This window comes from Lissotriton helveticus, chromosome 1_1 (genome assembly GCF_964261635.1).
Source record: "Lissotriton helveticus chromosome 1_1, aLisHel1.1, whole genome shotgun sequence".
Taxonomy (NCBI): domain Eukaryota; kingdom Metazoa; phylum Chordata; class Amphibia; order Caudata; family Salamandridae; genus Lissotriton; species Lissotriton helveticus.
The window spans coordinates 2,133,885,257-2,133,909,048 of NC_136057.1; the positions used below are offsets into that span (position 1 = coordinate 2,133,885,257).

At 44.4% G+C, this 23,792-nt stretch overlaps 1 protein-coding gene, 1 non-coding gene and 1 pseudogene across 3 annotated transcripts in view; all 3 read right to left on the minus strand.

Moving 5' to 3' along the window:
- Positions 1-23,792, minus strand: part of TGFBR3 (transforming growth factor beta receptor 3) — a 344,310-nt gene that overhangs the window by 61,977 nt on the left and 258,541 nt on the right. For both annotated transcript variants that reach the window (XM_078646301.1, XM_078646305.1), the window contains exons 8-13: positions 16,859-17,151; positions 12,798-12,950; positions 10,378-10,521; positions 10,101-10,277; positions 7,841-8,137; positions 4,648-4,768 (exon numbers count right to left, since the gene is read on the minus strand). In XM_078646301.1, the coding sequence (XP_078502427.1) occupies positions 4,648-4,768; positions 7,841-8,137; positions 10,101-10,277; positions 10,378-10,521; positions 12,798-12,950; positions 16,859-17,151 (1,185 nt within the window). The remainder of the gene's footprint in view (positions 1-4,647; positions 4,769-7,840; positions 8,138-10,100; positions 10,278-10,377; positions 10,522-12,797; positions 12,951-16,858; positions 17,152-23,792) is intronic.
- On the minus strand, positions 18,744-18,815 carry TRNAV-CAC (transfer RNA valine (anticodon CAC)). Its single transcript has one exon. It is a non-coding gene; the product is annotated as a tRNA-Val (tRNA).
- LOC144780103 (U4 spliceosomal RNA) lies at positions 22,688-22,802 on the minus strand (annotated as a pseudogene).

Consider the following 23,792-nt stretch of genomic DNA (forward strand, 5'->3'; position numbering starts at 1 on the left):
TCTTGGCAATCTAAAAATAAGACGGGCAGCATCATTCATCACCACCTGTAACCTATTTGTCAGAGTTTTTGGTAGACCAAGGTAGAGGGCGTTTCCGTAGTCTATTCTTGAGATCACGGTGGCTGCGACAATGGAACGTAGCATAGATTGGGAAATGATGGGTACTAATTTCCGTAACTGTCGGATAATATTAGTACAACTGCCCACCACTGAGGAAATTTGGTTGACCATAGAAAGGTCACAATCCAATTTAATCCCCAGGCTCTTCACGTTCAGGCTGGGTTTTGGGGCCGGGCCTAGCTCTGCGGGCCAGTAGAGATCACACCATGGTGAGGTGGCGGATGGAATCACCAGAACCTCAGTCTTATCTGGGTTGATTTTTAAAAGATTTCCTGTCATCCACTGGACCGTGTATCTCAAGATATTCTTGTGCCCCAGGGCTGCCCATATTTTCTCTTTAATTCTCAAGTCTGTTGGCCCCAATACATTAAGCAAACACCGTTTTGCATCCCGGTTTAAATAATGGCCCAGCACATCAGACATGCAGATGAGCAAGCCGCCTTAAAGAGTACAATAACAAAAAACCGAGACAAAAAGTCTGCGTGGAACTACCTTGGTCTTGTAAAACGAAATAATATGATGGGAACTGCTAGTGAGCTTCCAAGCAGACCATACACCAAATAAATGAAGAGGCAATTATTACCGAATTGAGGATGTCAGGGCTCTCCAAATGCTTTCCTGCACACTCCTCTGCTCCAGACCTCATCTTGGCGATGCAGGCTGGGCTGTCATTGCTCAGTTTGAGAGATGCACTCACTGCAAGCCAGCGTGGCAGATCAGTGGTTATGTACTAAATGGTTTCATAATTTTATATTTTCCTCCCAGGACGCTCCATCGTCAGGTCCCACAGGGTGGAATAGGGTGTGTGAGTATTTGTTTGATTTCACATCGGAGATTTGCTTTAAATATGCTAATTTAAAAAGGGCCAATCATAAAAAAGTTTCATCATTTTGGATTTTTAATATATTCAATAATTATTAAAGAATCTGCCTATGTAATTTGACTTAATTTATGAGACAAGGGATATCTGAATGCTTTCTTATTACGGCACGTAGGATGTGTCGTACGGTGGAAGTTTATTTTTTAGGCAATTTCATATCGAAGAAATCAAAGAATAGTTGACATCTCGGAGCTGTACTAGTTAGCTTTTCGGATCCTATTTCATCTGTTGAGCATCTGTACAGGCAATTCAGTGTGACTATAACAAAGAGCAGCAGGTCTGATTTATCATGGCAGGGTGCCATCATTGTCAGGATATGTTGATAAAGCTCCATTGTGTGTTGTGCCTGAAACCGCACAATACTCTGGGAAGTGGTCCAAGAAATGTCCTGCATCGAGGCTTGGTTACAGATCTCCCATTATATTTATTTTTAGTGAAACGGGCCCCGAATTGTTATGGAAATACTTTTGAGGAATGCTATGCTGATGATAGTCCCTGGAAATAACTGTAAATTGCATTTGGCAGCAGAATAACATATATCATTTATCTGCAGGACATCTGCAGGAGTAGCCTTTAGTTTTTACTTAATTCAAGTTAATTAATTGCCATAGCTAGATTTTGTTTACACTAACAGTATTTCCGCGGGGGGCCCGTGGGGTGGGTTCCTGAAGAATGTTAGCTTTTTTTTAAAAAAAATTGTTTAAATGTGTGCCTCCACTGAGTTAATCAAAAACAGTTGCTGGTGAGATCTCGCAGCAAAGTTCCAGACTGCCCAAGTATACAAAATATATGGGCTGCATGACTGTGGTTGAACAATTTCTAGTCCTGGCTGTTTTTCCAGTTTTGGGAGAATTATGTAGATTTTTTCTTTTTTACTTTGCCCATGACTACAGCATAACAGGCTGATCCTGAAGCCAAAGGCAGGCAAGATTGCTCCATTTACTCCACCATGAATTCAAGAGACTGAGGCGTATGTGAAAGGTTGCACAAAACACAGGGCTTAATTTGAGCTGCAGGTGTGCCCCGCGGGCACTCATTTTTGGGGACCAGGATCTATTTTTAAAATCTTGACCTGGAACAAGAAAGAGAATAGCAGAAGAGGGGAAAAAAGGAAGAGAAAAACAAAAAATCAGCGGCAAATTTAGAAAGGAGCGATGAAAACGAACCTAAGCGAGTGCGATATTGTGGCAGAGAGAGTATAGAGATGGATTAAAGAGGCATGTGGTGAAATACATTCTAGACTGTTTTGGAATTCAGCAACCCTGGCATTCGGCAGCTGCGCCGGTAGGCTCCTTAGAAACATTTTGGCCCGACACTTATAACTTTACAAATTAAGCAATGGTACTTTAGCCCTCCTAGAAAAGTGAGGCACTTCAGACACTAACTTTCTTTCCGTGCTGCAAGCTCTAAGGTAATACATGTATTAGAATGGCTCTCTACTCTTTTTGTATTTCTTATCTTATTTTGAGTACTTACATTTAATTGATTAAGCCTTAAAAGGCAGTGGAGCGGTTTACATAGGGAGCAGAGATTAATGTCATAAGGCATAAAGGTGTGAATACACACCGTATTAGGGTGATAGAGGTACAGGTGACTATGCACAGCCCAAGGCAGATTACATGAGGAATACATATCTGGATGGGAGAGATAGTAGAACAGTCATGTGTTATCTACTGGAGTCTCTTCTGCTAGGGGAATAGATAAAGTTCATATTATTTTACTTTCAAGAATTCACTATGGATAATATTTGCTGAGAACCAGTCACACAATATATTAGGTGCAATGACATTAGTGTTATAGCCTGTTGCAACAGGGCATGGGGATGTCTGAATGTGACGGGGATAAGTTGGTGAGGCATGACAGTTAGACAGTTCCCAAAGGCCCTGCTGAAAGATTTGTTATTGGTCAGTGTAGTTTCTTCGTGTCGTCAGGGGAACCCAGTTGCCCTGCGCATACAGGAAATAGCTTAGCAGAAAAAGCTGCATCCTGATCTACCCAGCGGTATTCATGCCATTTCCAGGATTCAGCTGGGAACCTAGTTAGTTATGCCCTATAGGCCAGGAGGGTTTGTAGAAACTGTCATGTGGTGAGATCATGATATAATGTGATGGGGCAGGACTAAGTACCACGGCTGGTGTAGAAATAGTGAAAAAAGGTAAAGATTGCGACAACACATGGCTATGGTACTTGGGTACCCAACTTCTGGGGATGCCCAACCGGAAAATTCAATTACAAACACTCTGCAGCTAGGGCTACTGAGACAATGTACCTTCAAAAAGATATGAGTTGTGGTGGACGGGCTAACATATCACATTAGAGCCATTCCACTTTAGAAAATACAGATTGGGTATACTTTTTGACTGTTAAAAAATCTATTCAAAGAAGCATTTAGTTCCTTACACAATGCTTCTACAATTGCATCCTTCCCTCTTCTTTAAGCGAGAGAGTGCCAAAGAGCGCAAACCAACCAGGCAAAAAACCACAACCATGTATCTTCACTTGATTTTGACCTACTTCTGGCATTGATCCATCGTTCTTCATAGAAAACAGCTCTATGAAGTGGCTTCCGTCACACGGTTATGCTTTAAAAGAGGCAGAGTGCCAAAGAGCACAAATCAACTACTGACAAAAGACTACAAAAGAGTATCTTTGGTTGATCCTGATCTACTTCTATCATGGATCCATCATTGCAGAGGCTTACGCACAAACTTCGTCATAATGCAGCAGAACTAGGAAGTGGCTTCTGTCACAAGGTTATGCTTTAAAAATCATTACATAAATAAATAAATAAATATATTTATCTTTCAAGACCACAGCAAATATAGTTCTGAGTGATTCCTCAAAATATGGAGAAATAAGTGCTTAATCCTTCATGCTTGAGATCATTTCAACACCTCAAGAGATCCCATACGGGTTTCCTTCTCAGCTCAGCGTATATTGGCAGTTTTCGTTAATATGAGGGAGTGCTTCTGTTTGAAGGTCCCTGCCCACTGCCCATATCCCAAAATCCGATAGTGTTTACAACATAAACAATCCCAGATCATGCATTCGGACATTGTGAGTACTGATCAATCCCTAACACTGAAACAAGAGAACTGAGTCCCAGATAGCGCAGTCCTTTATAAAGGAGCTATAGAAATATGTTGGACAGGATAGGACAGGACCGACACACGCGCGTGCACACACACACACGCGCACACCCACACACACATACACACACATACACACACACACACACACAAACACAAACACACCCTTTCAGCTTCGACTGTCCCCACACATCAGCAACACCACGGTTGTGGAAAGGCATGATGGGGAATCACAGGGAAGGATACCTAACCATGGCATTGTCACCTTAACAAACACATTGTAATCCCTGAAAAGGAAGCAAAAACTTGACATACGTGTGGCAGCACGGACAGCGGCAGGACAGCAGCGTCAGCAGCCACAAATTGAATGTCGGTACCCAAGACTGTGGCCTTCTTTGTCACCTTGTGTAGTGTCACAGTGGTGGACAAAGGCTTTCCATTTCTATCAATGCTTTACTTAGGGTAAAAAGACTCACACATAAAAAAAGAATATATATACGCATTTCTTATATGATATATTTAACACAATTGTGAAGGAGCTTGTAAGATGTCCCGTACCTTGTGACTTCTCATCATGAGAAACAACAGCGAGGGGCTTAGTAAAGGTCTTCTTGTTTTGCATCATGGCCAAAATCATTTCGGCTTTGAGGGAATCACAGGCTTCGTCGGGTGGGATGCACTATTGGGTGGAAAAAAACAGGCCGAGGTCAGGGATTCTCCCAAAATAAAGCTCCTGATACTTGCCAAAGAAGTCGCGCAGATGTCTCTTTATCAGTACTGTTTACTCAACGGGAACATGAGATTTAAGTGTTATGAACAACAATTTGAAAAACAGTGTGGCACAATGTCATGGAAAATGCAGAGCAGCAGAATGCAACACTAAAATACCGGGGAATGACATTTTCAGTCATAAAAAGCATTCTGTCTTCTGACTTCGTGATTCATACACCAGAAATATATAAACACAGAAATAAATTCTGCTGTTAAAGGATTGGCTTAGCAGTGCTGCATAAAGGCATTTCTACTACACTGTCTGTTTTAAGGAAGTACCATACATTGGATCAATAGGCAGCCTCCTGATGATGGGTTCTTCATACATGCTGAGACCAATGAGAACCTAAGTGTCTGGCGTTTAAGTGCAGACAGTAATTGTACAAGTGAACACTCTTACTATCTACATGTGATTGGCCACTTCCACAAACACTCTTCAGACTCAGTACAGTGATGCAGATCTAATTGACCAGACCTGGGATGACCCAGAATACTATGTGGTCACCTAAGCAACATAATATATTTTTCTGTGGCCAATCTGTGGACCTACAAATCCCCACCCCCAATCTAAAAGAAACTTCGCCAGGGTGACAATGTAGTACGACGAGGATCCTATGGAGAGGATCTTGAGCCCTGACGATTCTGCATTCCATATCAGGCCCCTCTTCACGCTCATCAGCTTTATAAAATCTATCCTGTCCACCGAACCACAACTGCCGTGATCCAAAAAAAGCCACAAAGAAGCAGAAAGTAAGCCAGGGCACATCTGCATCTCTGTCATATGTGTATGGTACAAGTTATTTAAAAATACAAATAAATGAAATATAGACTGAAAGTTGTGTAGTTTAGATGTGATTTTGTGCGTATGCTTGTGTTCAGCAAATGTCCCACCTCTTGGGGACTGATTGTTCAGCATATTGTGATTATGGTGCTGTGAATGGCATAGAGCATTATCACACTTTGAACATGCAGAATGTTGAAGATAGTTCGGCTGAGTTTCAGATCAGCTCTAGAACAAATATTAAGTGATGCTTATGCCCCTCCTTTTATGTTAAATGGCTATAGGTTCCCTGGTGCTATATTTAGTTAGAGATCTAGAAATGTTCCCTGAGAAAAACAAATAACTATAACTCAAAATATAGAAGTAACTTGGTAATTGAGTGATGCGAAGGTCGTGTGAGATGTCACGCCAACATTAACTATAGTCCTCTTTAGATGACTAAGGGGGATGCTATAAAAAAGATTTGCACAATGCTAAACTTCTTTGTCAGAAGCAAGAAGAAAAGAAGGCACAGACAGTGGGCTAGTAGCCTTTCTGATCAAATGTAAACAGAAATAGTTCTTTATATTCTTTAACTTAGCCATGGGAATCCAGGTTGTGAATTTTGAATTCTGACTTTTAGACTCTCACTACTATAGTGGGTCTTGAAGATGCAGGGAGAATGAAATCCTGAAGCGAATCCTCAAGGAAATCTGGTGCAGTTTAGAGAGCAGCATTCAACTTGCCAACCATGCTGTCAGAATCATATGAGTGTGGTTGCCCTTGGTCTTTCGGATCACTCCAGAGATCAAAATAACAACAGCAAGGCATAGAAAAGACAGGGTAGGTGATTAGGAGTACAGCAGACAGTCTGTGCAAACCACTAAGGTGGTGGTGGTCCTTCCTCCGCCTACCTAGCAGCAGACTGACTACCATATCTGGCACACCTTTACTCCAAAAGTGTGCTCCTAGCACATTGGCATGTTGTTTTCTGTTCCAGAAACAATTACCCAAATGAGGAGGGGGTTATTTCTGAAATACATAAACACAAATGTACCTTATGCGCCCAGAATTTCCTTCTGTGCATGCCAAAAATGTTTGTTTCTTTCCTGTCTGCTACCACCATGCCTTGTCTTCTTGCTGTCACTCTTCTAGGTCAACACAACATTTCCTGAATGGCAAGCCTCCCAGATGGCCCTTGGCTGTGGACTCAGTGTCCCTGTCATGGATGTTGCAATAATCAACAAGACTACCTCATATTCCCTGGGTACTACAGTTTTAAGCTTCTTGAAAGTCACACTGGCTTGGTCCCAGCCACAAGGTAAGCCTCAGCCTCCTGTAGAATTCCTTCCTAAGTCCAAAGTGTACAAAGGGACTGGTTCCTGATGGCTAATAATTACTTGGGCTCACATTTACGGGTATGAGCAGGATGGAATTTTTCACATTGGAAGGAATGCGTATCGGACATCCCAGGGCAGACATCTTGTAAAACAAGAAAAGGAATGCCCGAGGTTGCTCCCTGAAGAGTGCGACTCATGTATGGACTAAGTCACATGTCGGTACCTGCTGTTCCAAAACCTTTTAGCAGAGTGAGTTCACGTTCATGTTTGCCACATGTAGACATGTTATTGTTTTGGCTTAACTAGGAAGGTACACATACAATTTATCTTGCATAGGTTATGCAAGAGATAGCATTAATTGCTTTTTAACATAATATGCGCGTGAACTACATTTCACGCTGTTTGCTTCAGTATTACACTTTGTGAAGATGTAAAAAAAAAATTGATACAGAACTAGCCACAGTTGTAATTCATAGTAGGGGAGAAAAAAGTGGTGTCTGCAGGGTCACACGGTAGCACCTCTCCCTGTATGAACAAGAGGTGTGGACCTGTGGAGTATCATGTGCCACTTGATTCACAGTGAGTGTGGAAATTGGGTTAAAAATTATCAAAGAGCCACACATATTCTAGAGGACTAATAGAAGAGGATGCTCAAACTACAAAAAGATCAGGTGTAGAAAACTGTTTGAAAAATAGCAACTCCCAATCACAAACCTGCAGATTTCCATGTTTAGGCGCTGGGATAGTATACTTTACAAAAGTCATTCTTAACATTGTTCAATATCTAAGATGTTGTGTGTTGGGGAGGGCTGTAAAATGCTGTAGTGCAAAGAGAATCAGGGAAGAACAGGCAAGTCAAACTGTACAACAAAAGACTGACCTGTGGTAGGTCTTGGGTATCGCTCTGTCGCTTGGTGCATAAAGTCAGCTCACAGTGCAGGAAGAGCAGTGACGTGTTGAACATAGGTTTGAAGATGAAGCTGAACCTCTTTGTGTCCATCTGTACTGGAAATACAGGGCTGACCTTCTGTACGTTGTAGAATTTAACAGACTCGTCTTTGGGACAAATGTTTTCGATAATCGTATAATCTGACATCACATTGGCATTCGAAGAAGGAGAGATGAAGCACGTTTGAATGGCGAATCCCAGTTCTTTGTCAGCCCGTGTTAGCGAAACCTGCAGAAAGAAAACATTCCTTAGTACCGTTTTAGCAAAACTGAGATCCTTTATACAATGTTCTTAAGCATAAACATTAAAACAAAGAAAAAAAGTAATCAAGTGATTTAATGTCCCCTGCTGACATCTTCCTTGATTTATGGGTCACAAGTTTAAATTTTGGCATAGCCATCTCAGCAGACTAACCTTCTGGGCTTAACAAATTGGGTACTGTTGATCCTGGTTTGGGATTTTCAGCACTTGCTTACAGATGTGCGGATTCAGATGTATGCCAGATGACATCACTAGACGCTACCAAGATGGCCATCTGGTTGTCCAGCTTAAAAAAATTGAAGTTCCACAGACAGCTTGCGGTAGGTGTGTGCACCATTCGAATTTTAGAAAACACCAAAAGTTACTGGATGTAGGAAAGGTATCCTGAAGTTTAACATATTTTATTATATATAATAATAATACAGACAGCCTTCAGGAAGCCTCTGTGCACAGTAGCCAAACCGAGGATCGCTCAGCTGCAGCCTAAGCCTAAATCTGTGGGCATAGTCCCAAACAAAGCCTAGTGGTTGGCAAGCTTCCAATTCTCTGATACCTTTTATTTCCCTTTCAGCAAAGTGGGGAAGCTGAGAGTGTCATTAAAAACAGTCAATGTATTGATAAAGTTGACATAGAAAAAAGTACACCAAAGTACACAGGAAAACAATCAAAAAGTATATCTGACGTGAATTAAAGGGGTCACCTGGCCTCACAGCACACTTGGGATTATCCATGATGTCAGGTAGTAATGTGTGCTGCCGAGGACCCAAATATTATTGTAATAGATTGTGAAATACACACAGTCAACACACTGAAACCACCTTGGAAGTTCAACACAACTCAGACAATTGAGTGGAAACCCTGATCGGCCCTATGGAGGCTGCCACTCATGACGAAACTCCTCCGTCTCACTGCTGCCCTTGCCTTGCTGCCATGCACTTGGGAACTCATCACCATAACAGGCTGCCATGAATACTTGTCCTTTGGCCTTGATTCAAAGAGAATGTGTGGAGGCTTGCCCAGTTCTGGAGTACAGGAAGGCGCCAGCTACACTATGAACATCTCACTTCAGTTCCTGGAGGTCAAGTCAATGAGCTGCCAAGAAGCGTCAAGGCCTGGACCACCTCTCACTATGATCGAGTGGAAGATCTGATGCCTACAAATAGAGAAGACAGGAACGGACTCAAAAGGGAGAGAGTAGTAAGACTCCTTTGATGAGTTTATTTATTGCACAAGTCTGTAGCGACTGCACTAGAGTGCAGTACAATGACGCTAAAAGCGTATGTGAGCTACATGGCTATGAAATGGTCCACAGGGTGAATCACCCCAATAACTTGATTGGTATTGCAACAAGATGTCCCAGTGAGTCCCCAAACTCAATGCATCATTATCTCTGCTGGATAGGAAGTCTAAGTAGGAGCTGTGCACGTGTTGACTTATCTTTGGCCAATTAGACTTAAAATGTATGACGGGGTCAGTCTTTTGTGTGATAACCGGGTTCAAGCCGTAGAGGGTAGCATGAATATAAAGGAGGCTACCTGGTGTAGGTACTCAAAATAGAAACACATGGACTGGTTCTTCATCAATTAGGGTGTAATCGAATTTAAGTTTATGTACTAGTCTGTCTATCTTAGGTTAGTAAGCATATCAAGTGGTTTACGTGGATCTTCTGCAAACTCCCACAGAACTCAAGAAGGGAACAGTTTTACACTGTACTTATATCTAGGAAATTTACTTTTCTGCTCCGGCCTGCAGATGTTATCCAATTATAAAGTTTTAACATATAGCATTGGGTTTTTAATAGTATCCACAGGGCCTTACAGGCCTTTTCTAAAACAATCAAACACACGTTTGTATGGGGCAATTAACCAATGCTTAAAAATCAGCAACAGGGCAAAATGCTGGTAGAGAAAGTGATAATGCTGTGCATTACCTCCACGTAAACCTGTCCATTTTCAGCAACTGCAAAGACACCTTGAGAAGGAGTGAGAAAAAGAACTGTTTTATACAGCTCCATGTTGAAGGTAACTGCTGAGAGGTGTGTGTCAGGAAACACAAACAAGAAAGGATCGAAGTCTGTTTTTTTCTCTTGAGGCAGCGTGCAGTTGAACTACAATGAGAAGAAACAAACACGATCACTACACATACATACACTCATTCAATAAAAGCAGCAAGCCAACACGACTGATGCACTAGTCACAAACACCTACCACCACAATTTCAGGTCTGCTCAAGAAAGACAACCCTGGTTCTGTTTCATCGGTATCTCCTGGAAATCCATTGTCTCCAGACTCGGTGTCTTCGTAATCACCAGGCCAGCCGCTTCCCTCGCCGGCGGGAAATGGTATAGTGATCTGCTCGGAAACAGGATACCAAAAGGAAGAGTCAATGTTAATTTTCTACATCCACACCACATTTATTGATCAATGCTTCTGGCCTTTTATAAGTGTAGGCAGAATAAATAAATTATTTTGTGGATCCAGGAAGAAGCCTGCTCCACTTAAGAGGTTAAGCCTTGAGCCCTCATGTAGAGTGAGTCTGGCTCCAGCGGTAATGTCTCCCTTCCAGTAATTGCATTAACTCACCGTTAAACAGGCTATGACAGCAAAGTTAGAATTAGCTGGGGAATAACATCCAAAAACTGCGTTTCATCGTGTTTTTCTATGAGGAAATGTGCAACTTTATATCAACAAAAATCTGTTGCCAATAGGTAAGGATTTCCAGTACAGAGAAGTAATATTACTCTATTTTTTATGCAGCAGTACTACTTTTTTCAAAGGGCAAACATCGTGTTAAGTGCACGGAAAACCACTTTCTGCACTCTTAAGCACAATATGTCACCTCCCAGAAAACTCTAATTGGTGACTAATGTACACAGAAGAAAAGTTTGACATTTTTCTTCACAAATAAACGTTTAAAAAAGTGTCATCGAACGGGGAAAACTCTACAATGCCTTCCTAGAATACAAAGTCCATTCTTTCAGGGACCATCAGAGCAGACATAGGGCTGTAATTGTCGACTTTCTTCCACTTCCCAATATTCAACATGGCATGAAGGAGATCTTTGTCTCTTCCACAGAAGAGAAGGGTGAAGTGAGGTCACGCATTTCGCTGCAGGGGCCGGAAGTGACATTCAACATGGCCAGGGAGCCCCGCACGCTGCACTGATGCAACCATTTCATGCGAGGGTGCATCTTCTCGGTCAGGAGTTCTCAGCTAAACTAGACCTGTTAACATTTACACCTACATTTATGACCTATGACATTTTTCCAGCACCCCCAGGTATACTGGAACTTCTTTTCATTTAATTAAAAATGAAGTTTCAAGGTAAGGGGCCCCACTGTGAGTCAGCTGGTAAGTGAATGTGGCGACACCAGGGTCAGCGATAGCTATTCTGGGACTGTATCTCTGCTCCAATTGTCAATCATAATGAGTAACGGGGCCAGAATGTGGAATTGAAAAACACAAATTATTGCAGGGCTAGAGGGATGTTTATAGACCAAGCCTAAGTATTATCCCCCATAGGAAACAACAAACAACTACAAACTTAGGGGTCTTACTAGGGATTCAACCGTAATCCTCTGCTCGTCAAAACCTTATCAATAGTACAAGGGTACGGGCAAAATTATACTAACAAACCAGATACGGGTATGCCGGTCTCAATGATCTAGAGACACAATACCCGATAAGGACTACCAAATGATAATATTGATCATTACAAGAGTGTTGATGGGAATCCTACACCAGGGGTGACTCACGTTACTGGTTCTTCACATCTTGTGATCTGGTTTGTTAGTATCATTTTGCCCGTACCCTTGTACTATTGATAAGGTTTTGACGAGCAGAGGATTACGGTTGAATCCCTAGTAAGACCCCTAAGTTTGTAGTTGTTTGTTGTTCCAGAATGTGGAATAACATTGGGCCCTGGGATTACAAGCTCCAATCCTACAAGTGGTTTACAATTCTGTCCCGTTTCCATGTACAAATCGGTTACTGGGTGCACTCCAGCAGGCAGTAGGACTCAGAAATGGGCCGGGCTGAATCTTCACCCGACTCAGGATGAGGTCCTAGGTTGTTCCGGACCAAAGATCTAAAAATCCTAAGTTAAACACAAGCCCTTTGGGTTTAATGAACATGGGATAGTACCTCCACCCTCAAAGGTAGGTGGACCTGAGTCACCCACCAGGCACCAAAACAGGTACCTTTCATGACATTTCATGCTCTTTAAACCAACCTGTTAAGATTTCTTTTTATTGAACTTACTGATTTTAGAGTAAATGTTGGCTGTGGTAGGATCGGGAAGGCGAGGAGGAGCAGACCACCGTGGACCTTTGTAAGGAATTGTATGGTTGCAGAGTAGACCCCTATTTGAAATTACATGGGCAGCATTTGATGGAAATCTGTAGCGCAAATGTGCAGTCAGTGTAAAAGTTGCTTACTTGAGTTAATGTAAGCAAATTTATGTGAGAATATGACAACTGTAGGTACTTAAGGCATGCAAGGCAAGCTTTTGGTAAAAAGAGTAAAAGTTGTGCAACAAAGTAAAAGCCTGTCTGCTAAAGTTCGAACAAGATTTTTCAGTAGGCGTTGAGGCTTGTAAAGTTTTCTGTGAACAGTCGAAAGCTACTTACGCTGTTAAAGTAAGCGACACTATCTGCAGAATCCAGGTGTTGCACCGTCTCACAGCTGTTCAATGGAAACTCCAGGATGAAATGGGTCTCATTCGTCTTCGCTTTGCAGGAAGGATCACGAAGAGAAAGCTCAGTCCCCATGTATCCATAAGCCTGAACAGGAAGAAATCACAAGAATTGAAGACAATTTTGTTTACTCTAAAATGACTGCATAAAAACATTTTGCATAACTATGATGAATAGCTAAAATCTCTTAAGGGGTGCATGTTGTTTAAAGAATACAGTTTTCTTCAATATCTAATAATACAATGTATTTCTATATAATTATGTTGCTGATATTGCTTAATTGTGTGCCTTATGGCCAACTGTATATGATCTTGATTCAGTGTGTTTGTTACTGATTAGTTTATATTAGTCTAGCCGTAATCTCCGAGAGAAATGAAGTTGTTGTGTGTGATGGATTTTAGAAACTTTTGTCACTTGCATCATTACAGCTCCAAGAGAGGACAATATTACTGTGGGTGACTAAACGCATGTTCATTCACTGATAGAGACCTGCACAAAATTCGACCCACAGACATGCAGTGATGAAAATCTGTCACGGTATTATCTGTTTTTTTAAGATATACCATGGACAAGTGCTATAAATTATACTCCTGCTGAGGAGAGCAAGCGAGAACTCACACGTTGACAGATTTCATGTACCTCGCGCAATTATAACCCCAGTCACAAACAACCGCAAAATGAGTTTCAATTATGCACATGCAATATATTTAAATAAAAAACATATATTTGTATGCATCTAGGGAGCACTGTGGACTAGTCAGTCGGCTACTCCACGGTATCGCCTGCAAAGTATTCTAGAAGGAGACCTAGACTGCAAAATGCAAGGAACAGTCCAATGCACATGGCATCCAATGTTTTCTTTCTCCAAAAAGGAGATGTTCTAGTATAGTAATGAAAGGTAATGGAGAACAGCTAAAACTTGGTTATAAAGAAGTGTGTAGAGCAGCTACACAATGACCTGCCTATCCCCTCTGATGCTTCTAAAAAGATAGGGATAACTGCTAAATACTCAACACAAACCAATGTACACTATTTCCATGGATTTTGCTTGCGCGGATTTCTACACAGCCTAGTTTCCTCACAGTGGTAATAGAGTATCCTGTGCAAACAATTTTTTTTCTCTGTAGAGAATACATGTTTCTTCGTAGAAAAAGAACTTCCCCTACACCCCCAGCAAATGTTGCGTTGATCTGTTCCCTTTTTCATTCTGGTAAATCTCTGAGCATTTCAAGAGTGGGAAGAGGTTGCATTAAAGTTTGGGAATGCCTAGAAACATACATGTTTCTGAGCATTTCCAAACTTCCAAGGCAAACCACACCTTGGAACTTCCACTATTCATCCTATGAGTGGGATTCACCATTGGGGTTAGTTTTAGCAATATTTTTTGGCGTCCCCCAGAGACCTCCTTCTCCACTGATTCCTCACTACCACCCTCAAACAGGGCCCCTCATGTCTCCATAGCCCCTCTCTCACATGCATTTCATTTGATTAATAATGCTACTCATAACAGTGTAGAATGTCAGAGCACTTTATAACACACACACATTATACAGAGACAGTGAATCATACGTGTGTAAATCAGCCTATAGGAAATGTTACACAAGACAATGAGGATTACAAGGCGTAGGAATCCCGTCATCCATTGTAGTAGGCAGTATAGTTTAATAGTGTTTGGTCTGGAAAAGCACAAACTCTGTATTTAAAATATACCACAGTGGTTGGGGTTGGCTTAACTAATAAGAATGTATTTATATTCAAACAAACCCTTTTAAGCAACATTAGGATAATGAAATACTACTGGGGGAAAACATAAGGTTTTGTCTCTATTCCTTGCAGTTTGCATGCAGTCCTTTGGTGACAGTGCATAGGTCACTGTGAGATTGTAATTTATGAACTGCAAATAACAAAAGCATCTCTGTGACAAAAGCAGTAGCCCACTGAGCCATCCACATTAAATACAGTTTTGTGATCTGCATGGTACACTTCTTTGCAGCAGGCATCTTAACCCTCTGTGCCACTTTATGATGAGTCAACGTGCCACTAGACAAAATTCGATCTGTCTCCAGCAGGAACATTGTTCCGCAAAGTTATCTTCATATTTTTTTGTTGTCTGAAAACTGTCGTGTTTTTGAAATCATAGGTTATTACTAAACACAGCACCACCTCCCCCGCCCCCAGGTCAGCACCAGGTGCGGCTGTGCCGATTGCACTGCCCTAGCGCCGTTCCTGTTTACCACTGCAGATTTCTCTGCCACGATTCGCAATAGCAAAAGCAATTACTCCCGTCAACAAACCCATCTGGGAATTTCTGGCTGGCAAAATGTAATATTTTCAGCTGTAAATGTATATTTACAATAGAAGATAACTTTATGACTAGGCCCCAGTGGAGTTAGTGTAGTCAAGCCTCAGGAACAACGCAGAAAGGATATATTATTAACCTGTGTAATATTCGGACTATATCACAGTTTATTAGATGTCTGGTTCAGAAGCAGCTAGGACTCGAAATTCAAAATCTATGGAGAGGCTACAATGGTCTTTAAACTACGGTATTAAAGCAGCACTCAGAATCGTCACAAGACTCTATCGGAAGTACTCATTCTATAATGTTAACTTCTGTAAGATCGAAACCTAGACAACTGGCATCTCTAAATGCTTAGCAGCATCCCCCAACTTAATCCAGGTTATATCATTATCAGACTGATATATAGCTTACCTATTCCTGCATTTGAAGCTTTTCAAAATAAGCACACCATTCCTACCAGATATACTGTATTAAATTGGTAAATATTGCCTACAAACAACATATAGGACAACATTGTCAATGTGTTTCTATATACAACGTTGAAAAGACAGCTGCAGATAACCAAGGTCATATGTGCTGTCTTTGAAACGATGGTTGAATATGGGAGGATGGCTCAGTGAGCTGATTACTTGCCAGTGATACATGCAGTATTCTGGAGGTCTAAGTTCGAAACCCAGCAAGGGAATTTCAGCCTTGTATCCTTATGAGATGAGTAAATTGTGTAACAACCAATGTGCTTTTTACAGCACTTAGGCCTCATTACAATGGGCTGAGATTTACCAACCCATCCTTAGTTACTAATATCCAGGACACTGGTAATTACAAGCTGGAAACAATCTAGCTCATTGTGTTTTGGTTCCACCTGGAAATGAGAAATTACCAGAAAAAAATGTTATTTTCTCCCCCCTGACTTTTACACAGCAGCAGCTGAAATCTGTGTATGAAAGTAAAACAATCCACAATGTTCTCCCGGTTCTCATTGCTTGGATGTGGCCAGTAACTGGTGTTACAAGCCCTATCTGAGTTATGAGGCCACTCATAATAAGTTAGTAAGAAGTGCAGTATTTTGTGACATATAAAAGCAATTGATTCTTGTATTCGGTCACTCAAGCCTAATCATCAGCCAGCTGGACTACGGAAACGCACAATATATAGGGATTATCAGGCACCTCCTGAAAAGAATGCAGACCATACAGAACTCAGTGGCCAGACTCATCCTCGACCCCCCTGATGGATACACATCACCCCCACCTCAAGAAGCTCCACTGGCTCCCCATTCAGAAGAGATGTCAATTCAAGATGTTCATCTACCTCTACAAAGCCCTCCACAATCAGGGCCCAGCGTACATCAACCACTGCATGAACTTCCACCAGCCTTCCAGACTCCTGCGCTCCACCTCCCTCTCCCTCACGCACCCCCAGCATCTGCCAAAGCAACAGTAGAGGACGCTCCTTCTCCCACCTCAGCGTGAAGTCCTGGAACACCTTGCCCTGCACCTCAGAACCTTAACCTCTCTTCATGAATTCAGGAAAGGACTCAAAACCTGGCTGTTCATCTGACCCCCTAGGAAGTATCACAGCACTCAGCGTCTGGATACCCTCCCGGGTGATTAGCCGCACTTTACAAATCCTGTTTGATTGATTATTATTATTAAAATCTGGTAACTGATTTCAATCATTAAGCACCACCTACCTGTAAGCTTTGCTTTTCCACTGTCACCAGCATCATTTGATTGTCACACTTGACAAAGAGGTCCACATTTAAATTTCCTTGCACTTCCTCAGGTTGTTTATGATTGGTTAAGAGATCCTCAATGCCGTGCCCATGGATCATCTGTCTGGATGATGGCATCCCTTCTTCTATCCTGTCATTCACTTCTCGGTTGATGTGAAATGGAACTACAAAGCCATCCCTTAAGTTAGGACTTAAACCTAGAAGTTCTGTCAGCTCTGGAGGAATAATGTGATCTTCATCATTCATCTCCACTAGAAGAAAATGTGAGACAAGTTAGACTGGCAAGACCACAACTGAAAGAAATAAAGTTATAACATTTGATTAACAAATATCAAACACAAATAATACTTCTTCACGCCCACGGGCATTTGTTCGCGCTTAATCAAATGTCATAAATACATAAATAAATAATAAATAAATACATTTGAATTAGAAACAACACACAAACATAACACAACATTTATAGTTACAACTTTGGTTCAGACATTAAATACTCTTTTCTTTGATTTTCACTTAGGTGTCAGTATTTAATTTCTGCGAGATTGCATTTTTGTTGTATTGTAATTGTGTTTTTTTCTTACAAAAGAAAGTTAAGTATGGCACATTATTTTTCACATCATGTTCACAAGATAAACAAATAGGGTAGTCAGTCGTTATCAAAGTTTATTAGCCTTTTGCATTTTAACACTAAGGACATGCCCCTTAAATGCCCTTCTTTAGAAGGGATTGTGTGAATCTGAGAGACAAGAGAGAGCCTAAAGCATGAAAGCATTCATCTTTCTTCCTCAAAAGCCAATTCTATTTTGCCAAGAGAGAGATGGGTCGAGTCTCCTTTTCTAAACGAAACTGCACCTCTTTCCTCCTTTTAATGGTGAGGGATTCTCACTCAGGCCTTTCCCTCCCTCCTTATTCTTGAATTTCTCTGAGGTGAAAAACAGCACTTCATTTATGTTCCGTATTATATGTAGAAGCATTACCCCCAGGTCCCTCCGTCCTCGACACCTTCATAACAAAGTGAGATAACCCATCTCACAGACAGAAAAAAAAAAAGAACGAAGGAATGCTGGACCTGCCCTCCCCCTCCCGCTGGGAGTACATAAGCGTACCGGTCCCAGCATTCCCTCTGTTCTTTGGACGTGTTTGCTGCTTACCTGTTAGTTCCGTGGATTCGTCTTCCTGGTCCGCTTCTCCTGGCCTGCCGGGCTTGCTGGGAGTCGCGTTGATGGGCGCCCGGCCCTTTGCGGCTGGGGCACTGCTCCTCCAGGATTCCTTCTGGGTTGCTGCGCGCATCTTCCTATGGCCGGGCCTGTTGAAGGACACGCGGTTGTGGCTGTAGTGGGGCCCAGGGGCTGCGCCGGGCGGTGCTCCTGGTCCCCCTGCCTGACTTGATGGCGTGATGGCAGGCTACCCTTCTTGGATACTCCAGGGTGGAAGGTGGAGATGCCTGGTGATGCCGAGGTTTGTCCCACCTTCTCCTGCTGGGCTTCTTCCCCGGTTCTGTGGAGGTGCTGCTGGCCTTCTTCCTCTCTCCCGCCCCTGCTGTTCGTGGTGTCGTTGCTGGGGCTGGATTTGTGGAGGTTGGTGTTGGACCTGGTTCCTCCTCCGGTGGCTGCAGTCCTCTTCCCTGCCCGGCGCTGGTGTCTTGGGTGGCACCTTGGCTGGCTCTTAGGGGCAGGTTGCTTGGTGTCATTCCTGCCCCTGTGGTGAGTACCGCATAGCGGTTTCCGTTTTTCCCAGTTGCCTCGCACTTGCCTGCTACTCTGGCTGTGTGTCTTGTGCTTTGTATGGGTTGGGCTGGATGTTTTTTTCCCTGTGCAGGTGCCTTGCTGCGCGCGGGGTCTCCTGGGGATGCCGGGATTTGAACCCGGGGCCTCATGCATGTGGTGCATGCGCTCTGCCACTGAGCTACATCCCCGCTGCTGTCCTCCTTGGCGCATCGGCTCCCGCGGCTGCCTCCTGGTGCTCTGTTTCATGGTTTGGGGTGATGGTGTGGCGCTACGGCAAGGGCATCTGCCGACGAATGCTGGGGCTCCAGTAGCCACCTTCGCCTCGAGTGTGGTTTGGGAATGTTTTCATTTCCTCTTGCTGGGGGTTTCCGTTCCTGCTTGTCCTGCTGCTGCCTCCACTCCCCCGCTGCTCCCGGGGGTTGGTTGCCCTGGTCGAGTGTGTCTTCGGTTGGGTCTGTGCTTCCTGTGTGGGCTCCATCCTGGAGCTCTTTGGGGCTCTCTGCCTCGCCTTCCGCCTTGGGTGGTTGCGTCTGTTCGTGTGGTGCCATCCTGCCCGTGTCTTTGCACTGGCCGTCTGCCTCCGGGTGCTTCTTGTTCATGTGCCTGCGGCCCTGCCACCCTGCCTGCGCCTGCTCTCGTCTGCTCTCCACTCGCTGGTGGTAGGTTGTGGTGCTGCTGTTCTGGATTCCCTTGCATTCGGTCGCTGTGGTTCTGGGTTCGGTGCTGGTCGTCAGCACTGGTTCCTGGGCTCCTCTCCCTTGGTCTCCATGGCCTGTGGCCTTGCCTCCTGCTCACCCCTGCTCTCTTTTTGTTCTTCGGGGTCGGGCGTGCTGGGGGTATTCTGCTTTTTGGGTCGCTTCTTCCTACCTGGTTTTGGCGTGGGTTCCTGTTGCCTAGGTGGTGGCTGGTTCCTTTTTTGGCTGGCTTGCTTGTGCTTGCTTTTGGGTTCCCTGTGTTGTTGGTGTCTCCCTGCCTGCTTGCTTATGCCTTGCCCTCTGCTGCTCTTGTGTCGTTGTTGCCTCTCGCTTCTTCTGCAGCGGCCTTTTGGGAGTGCTGCTCTGTTCCCTCCTGCTTCTGGCTCCTCCGGTTTCCCGGCTACCTTCCCCCTACTGGTGGTGGGTCAGTTTTTTTTTTTGCTACTTGGGCCACGGGCGGGGGGGTCCTGTTGCCTCCCCAGGGTTCCTGTTGCCTGCTGCGGTTTCTCCGCTTTCTTGGTTGCTCCTCTGCATCCCTGCTTCTCGGGGTGTCGCGGCTGCGAGTGTCTGGGCTTTGGGTATGCTGCGTGCAGGGTTACTTTCTGTGCCCTTCCCTTCGCTGTGGGCTAGCTGTTGTGGCCTCTGCTCCGCTTGGGTGTCCTGGTTCTTAGCCTCTGCTTCCTGGCTTCTGCTTGGTTAGTTGGACATCGGTCGGGTTGGCCGTGTGGTCTCGGGCACCGGTCTCCTGGTAGCTGGCTCTTCGACTTCGCTGTGCCTTGTGGTACCCTCGGTCTTGGGGCTCCTGGTTCCTGGCTTTTGTTGGTCTGCGCCTGGTTCCTCCTGCTCCTTCTCGTGTATTCTCCCTTGCTCCGTCCTGGGGCTTCGGTTGTTTTCTCCCGGGGCCTTCTGTGTGCTTGGGTTGCTTCAGGGGTCTGGCTGCTTCGGCCCTGGCTCTTCCTGTGCCTGCCTTTGGCTTGCTTCTGGTGTTCCTGGCCGCTCCTCCTGGTTATGTCTTAGTTCCTGCCTGGTTGTTCCTGGCTGAGGGACCTCCTGGGGGTGTCTGTTGGTTGTTTCGGGCTGGGTGTGGTTCGGCGTCTGTTCTTCTTTCCCTGCCGTCCTGCCCTTCCATCCCCCCCCCCGGGTTTGTTTCCGGGGCTGGTTCGCCTTTTGGTCCCTGGGGGTTCGGACCGCTGCTGTCTGGGCCTAGTTGTCTTTGATGCTTCCTTGTCCTGGCGTGCCGCCTGGTTTTTCTCTTCTGCAGTTCTCCGGGTTGGTGGCCTGTGGTCGTGTTCACTTTTTCTGTGCCGGACCTGGGGTGATGTCCTGTTACTTACCGGTAATCATGTGTGTTGGGCCTCCCTCTGTGGTTGGAGTGCGGTTCTGTGGTGCTCTTGCCTCTGTGGGCCTCTCCCTCCGGAAGTTTTCTTGGTGCTTCGCCCTCTGCCTTTCTGCTTCCTCCTGCTTCCGCTTTGGCCTTCCGTGTGGTCCTGCGGTGTTGTGCTGGTGGTTCCCCGTTCCTCCTGCCCTTTGTTTTGGTCTGGGCTCTGCGTGGCCTGCTTCTGGGATTGTTGTCCCTACCAGTCCTCCTGCGTGGTCGGGTTGCTTGGCTCTGGTCCTCGCTTCCTGGTTCCGTTGGCGTTTTTTTTCCCTGCTTTTTACTTGGCTCCTCTCCGGTGTTGCTGGGTTCGGGCCTTGTGCTTGTGGCCTGGTTGCTGTGCACCCTGGGGCTTTCTTTTTGTCCGCTGCTCCTGCCCTGGGGTTTGCCTGGCCTGGGTGTGGGGTGGTGGGGCGGTCCTGTACCATGTGGGCGCCTCCTTTGTGCTGTCCTCTGTGCCTGGTTTTGGGGCTGCTGGGGTTTCCAGTTTGCTCTGTGCTCCCCTCCTGCCTTGTTTTCCCTCCCTTTTGGGGTTGGGGGTGTCTGGGGGTTGTGGCCGGTGGCTCTGTGCTAGCCCTTGTTGGGCTTCTTTTTTGTTGGTTTCCAGTCTTGTTGGCCTCTCCTTGCTTGGTCGTTTTTCGGCTGGTGTCTGGGGGGGTCTCTGTGCGATGGTCTTTGGATTGGGCTCCTCTGCCCTGGCTGTTCTGGGTTTGGTGGCCTTCCGGGTTTTGTTGGTGGCCTCCTTCCCTGTGGGGTTATTTGGTCTTCTGGGGTTTGGGGTTTTCCCCTTCCCTGTTTGTTGGTTTGGTTCGGGTTCTCGCTCCTGTTCGGCTCCTGGGCTCTTATTGCTCCGGGGCCTCCTCGGCCGGCTTTCCTCCTCTGGTCTCTTTGGGCCGCTTTCCTTGGTTTGGGGTGATGGGCCGGTTTTCTGGCCTGTGCTTCTCCTTCCTTTTTTGGTCTCGGTGCTTGTGCCTGCGCTCTAATGGCCGTTTCTTTTTTTGGCGTTCTTGGGGGTTGTCTGGGTTTCCTTCTGGGACTGCCGGGTCCTGTGTGCCTTCCTGCTGGTTCTGGGCTTGGCTGTGTTCGCTCCTGGTTTCTTCTGTTTTTGTCGGTGAATCCCTGGGCTCTTTATGTCCTGGTGGTTTGTTGTGTTTTTGGATGAATGCCGGGGTTTGCTTTCGTATTTCTCACTTTGTTATGAAGGTGTCGAGGACGGAGGGACCTGGGGGTAATGTCCTATTACTTACCGGTAATCTTCATTACTCCGGGTCCTGTAGTCCTCGACACCTTCATGGATTCCCTCCCTCCCTCCCGATATGCCGGCCTTCATCCATGGCTTGGTATTTCAGAGGGAATGCTGGGACCGGTACGCTTATGTACTCCCAGCGGGAGGGGGAGGGTAGGTCCAGCATTCCTTCGTTCTTTTTTTTTCTGTCTGTGAGATGGGTTATCTCACTTTGTTATGAAGGTGTCGAGGACTATGGGACCCGGAGTAATGAAGATTACCGGTAAGTAATAGGACATTAGGCAAGTCCCTGAAAAGTCCCCTTTAGCAAGTCAGGTCATAGGAACCGAGGACAGAAAACTGAATCCCTTCACTTCTAAACTAGATGAAATATCTTTCATTCAATTGTAATGCTTCCTTGAAATAAAAGTAGGTTATCCAACTCTACTTAGCTATCCTCTGTTGCTCAGGCAGTGAAGTGTGTCTCCACATAGACAGCCAATCCGGTCTGGATCCAAATCAACAGACTGAATTGTCCTTCCACAGACGCTGGTGAAGTGAGAAGAAAGCTCTGGCATGGTCAGCAGTAAAGTGTATGCTTGGTTGATCTTCAATTTGGTTTGCTTTGTTTACTAAGACATTAGAACAATGCAATGTCAGTTGGTACCTTTGGCTTCTTTGTAAGCCTTTTATGCTTTCAGAACTGTAAGTACTGACAGTTGTACACGTTTACAGCAAGTCCTCACCACCTGTCACCTATGTGCAACGAACTCGCTGTCCATTTTCCATCCGTTTGTGGGTATTGGGTAATGTTTTCAATTAGCAATAATTGCACCTCAGTTATACCTCACTGGCAAAGATACTGCCACTGTGCAAAGCCTGCTCACCATACTCACATCATGACATTCCCTAAAAGAGAGTTGTGGCCAACATAAGAAGTTGCTCAATATCATCAGCAGCATTCTTATACGGGTCGATGTAAAATAATGTGCCATGCTTTTTCAAGTAAGCCATTTGATGGATTGATTTGTAAAGATGGTAATTAATGCCTCCAAATCTTGGTTTGCAAAAATGATGCTGCAATCTGGACAAGATCAAAGACATTTTGGAGAAACTCACAGAAGTGCCATTAAGGAGAAGACGCATGTCAGAATGTCGAGTACACAAATATGGTGCTGCAAAAATGTTGTGGTCAGAATACTGACCTCCCAAATAATATAAAGATACGCATGCTTCATCATCCCTTGGAATGTGTGAGGGCAATAAGTAAGAGTCTAGATGATTCTTTTTCACCCTAGATCGGCCTTTCTTCCTTTAGGAACAGAGACCCCCGTTTTGGTTTATACTTCACGTGGGAACACAGGCACTGGGCCCCTTTTTTCAGCTCACAGTCCCTCTTCTTTTTGTCTTGAAGTTTCTTGGAGTTGCAATAGTTTTATAGCACAATATTTAAGACTCTGTATTCCAGTAATATACCACTGAGGGGATCAGGCTAAAGTAATATTTGAGAACAAGACAGTTGGAACTTTCCTTTTCAACTGAATGAGCTTGTCTGTCCTGAATAAGGGCAGTTTTCTTCAGAATTTGGGTAATATGTTTACAGAGCAACAAACATGCAGAATATGGTTTATGGTTGTTCTTTCACATACTGGAAAATAAAAATTCTCTAGTCAATCCTCAAAAAGTGGCCCAACCCCTTACCGTTTTTGAGATAGTAATAAACATCTCAATGTGATCAACATATTATTTTAATATTTGGTTAGGGGGATAACAATTGAAGTGCAAAAGAAGGAAGATTTTCAGCATCTTGCCTTTAAATGTATGTATCTGGGCACTGTATTTAATTATAAATTAATTTAAAACTAATGGG